This window comes from Buceros rhinoceros, unplaced genomic scaffold, assembly GCF_000710305.1.
Source record: "Buceros rhinoceros silvestris isolate BGI_N320 unplaced genomic scaffold, ASM71030v1 scaffold15433, whole genome shotgun sequence".
In the NCBI taxonomy this organism is placed as follows: Eukaryota; Metazoa; Chordata; class Aves; order Bucerotiformes; family Bucerotidae; genus Buceros; species Buceros rhinoceros.
The window spans coordinates 43,797-44,008 of NW_010405511.1; the positions used below are offsets into that span (position 1 = coordinate 43,797).

General features: G+C 71.2%; 1 protein-coding gene across 1 annotated transcript in view; it reads right to left on the reverse strand.

Moving 5' to 3' along the window:
• The window catches only part of DCAF12 (DDB1 and CUL4 associated factor 12), a 24,771-nt gene extending 24,627 nt beyond the window's left edge, over positions 1–144 (reverse strand). The window contains exon 1 of the mRNA XM_010133770.1: positions 79–144. Coding sequence (XP_010132072.1) covers positions 79–144 — 66 coding nt within the window. The remainder of the gene's footprint in view (positions 1–78) is intronic.
• Between the last annotated feature and the right edge of the window lie 68 nt (positions 145–212).

Here is a 212-nt window from a genome sequence, read left to right on the forward strand (position 1 = left end):
CGCCGGCACGACTCCCCCGCCTCCCCTAACTCCGTCCCCAGGCACTGGGAACCCGTCGTCTTATTTCCTCGCCCCCACCGGGCACAGGGACACGGCAACCGAACCGCCGGTCAGGGTCACCCCTCCCACGCGGAACCGGCACATGTCGTTCCCCCGAGGACAAGGCACTCCCCACCCCGCACACAACCCGCTCCCCGCCCCCGGCCTCACTG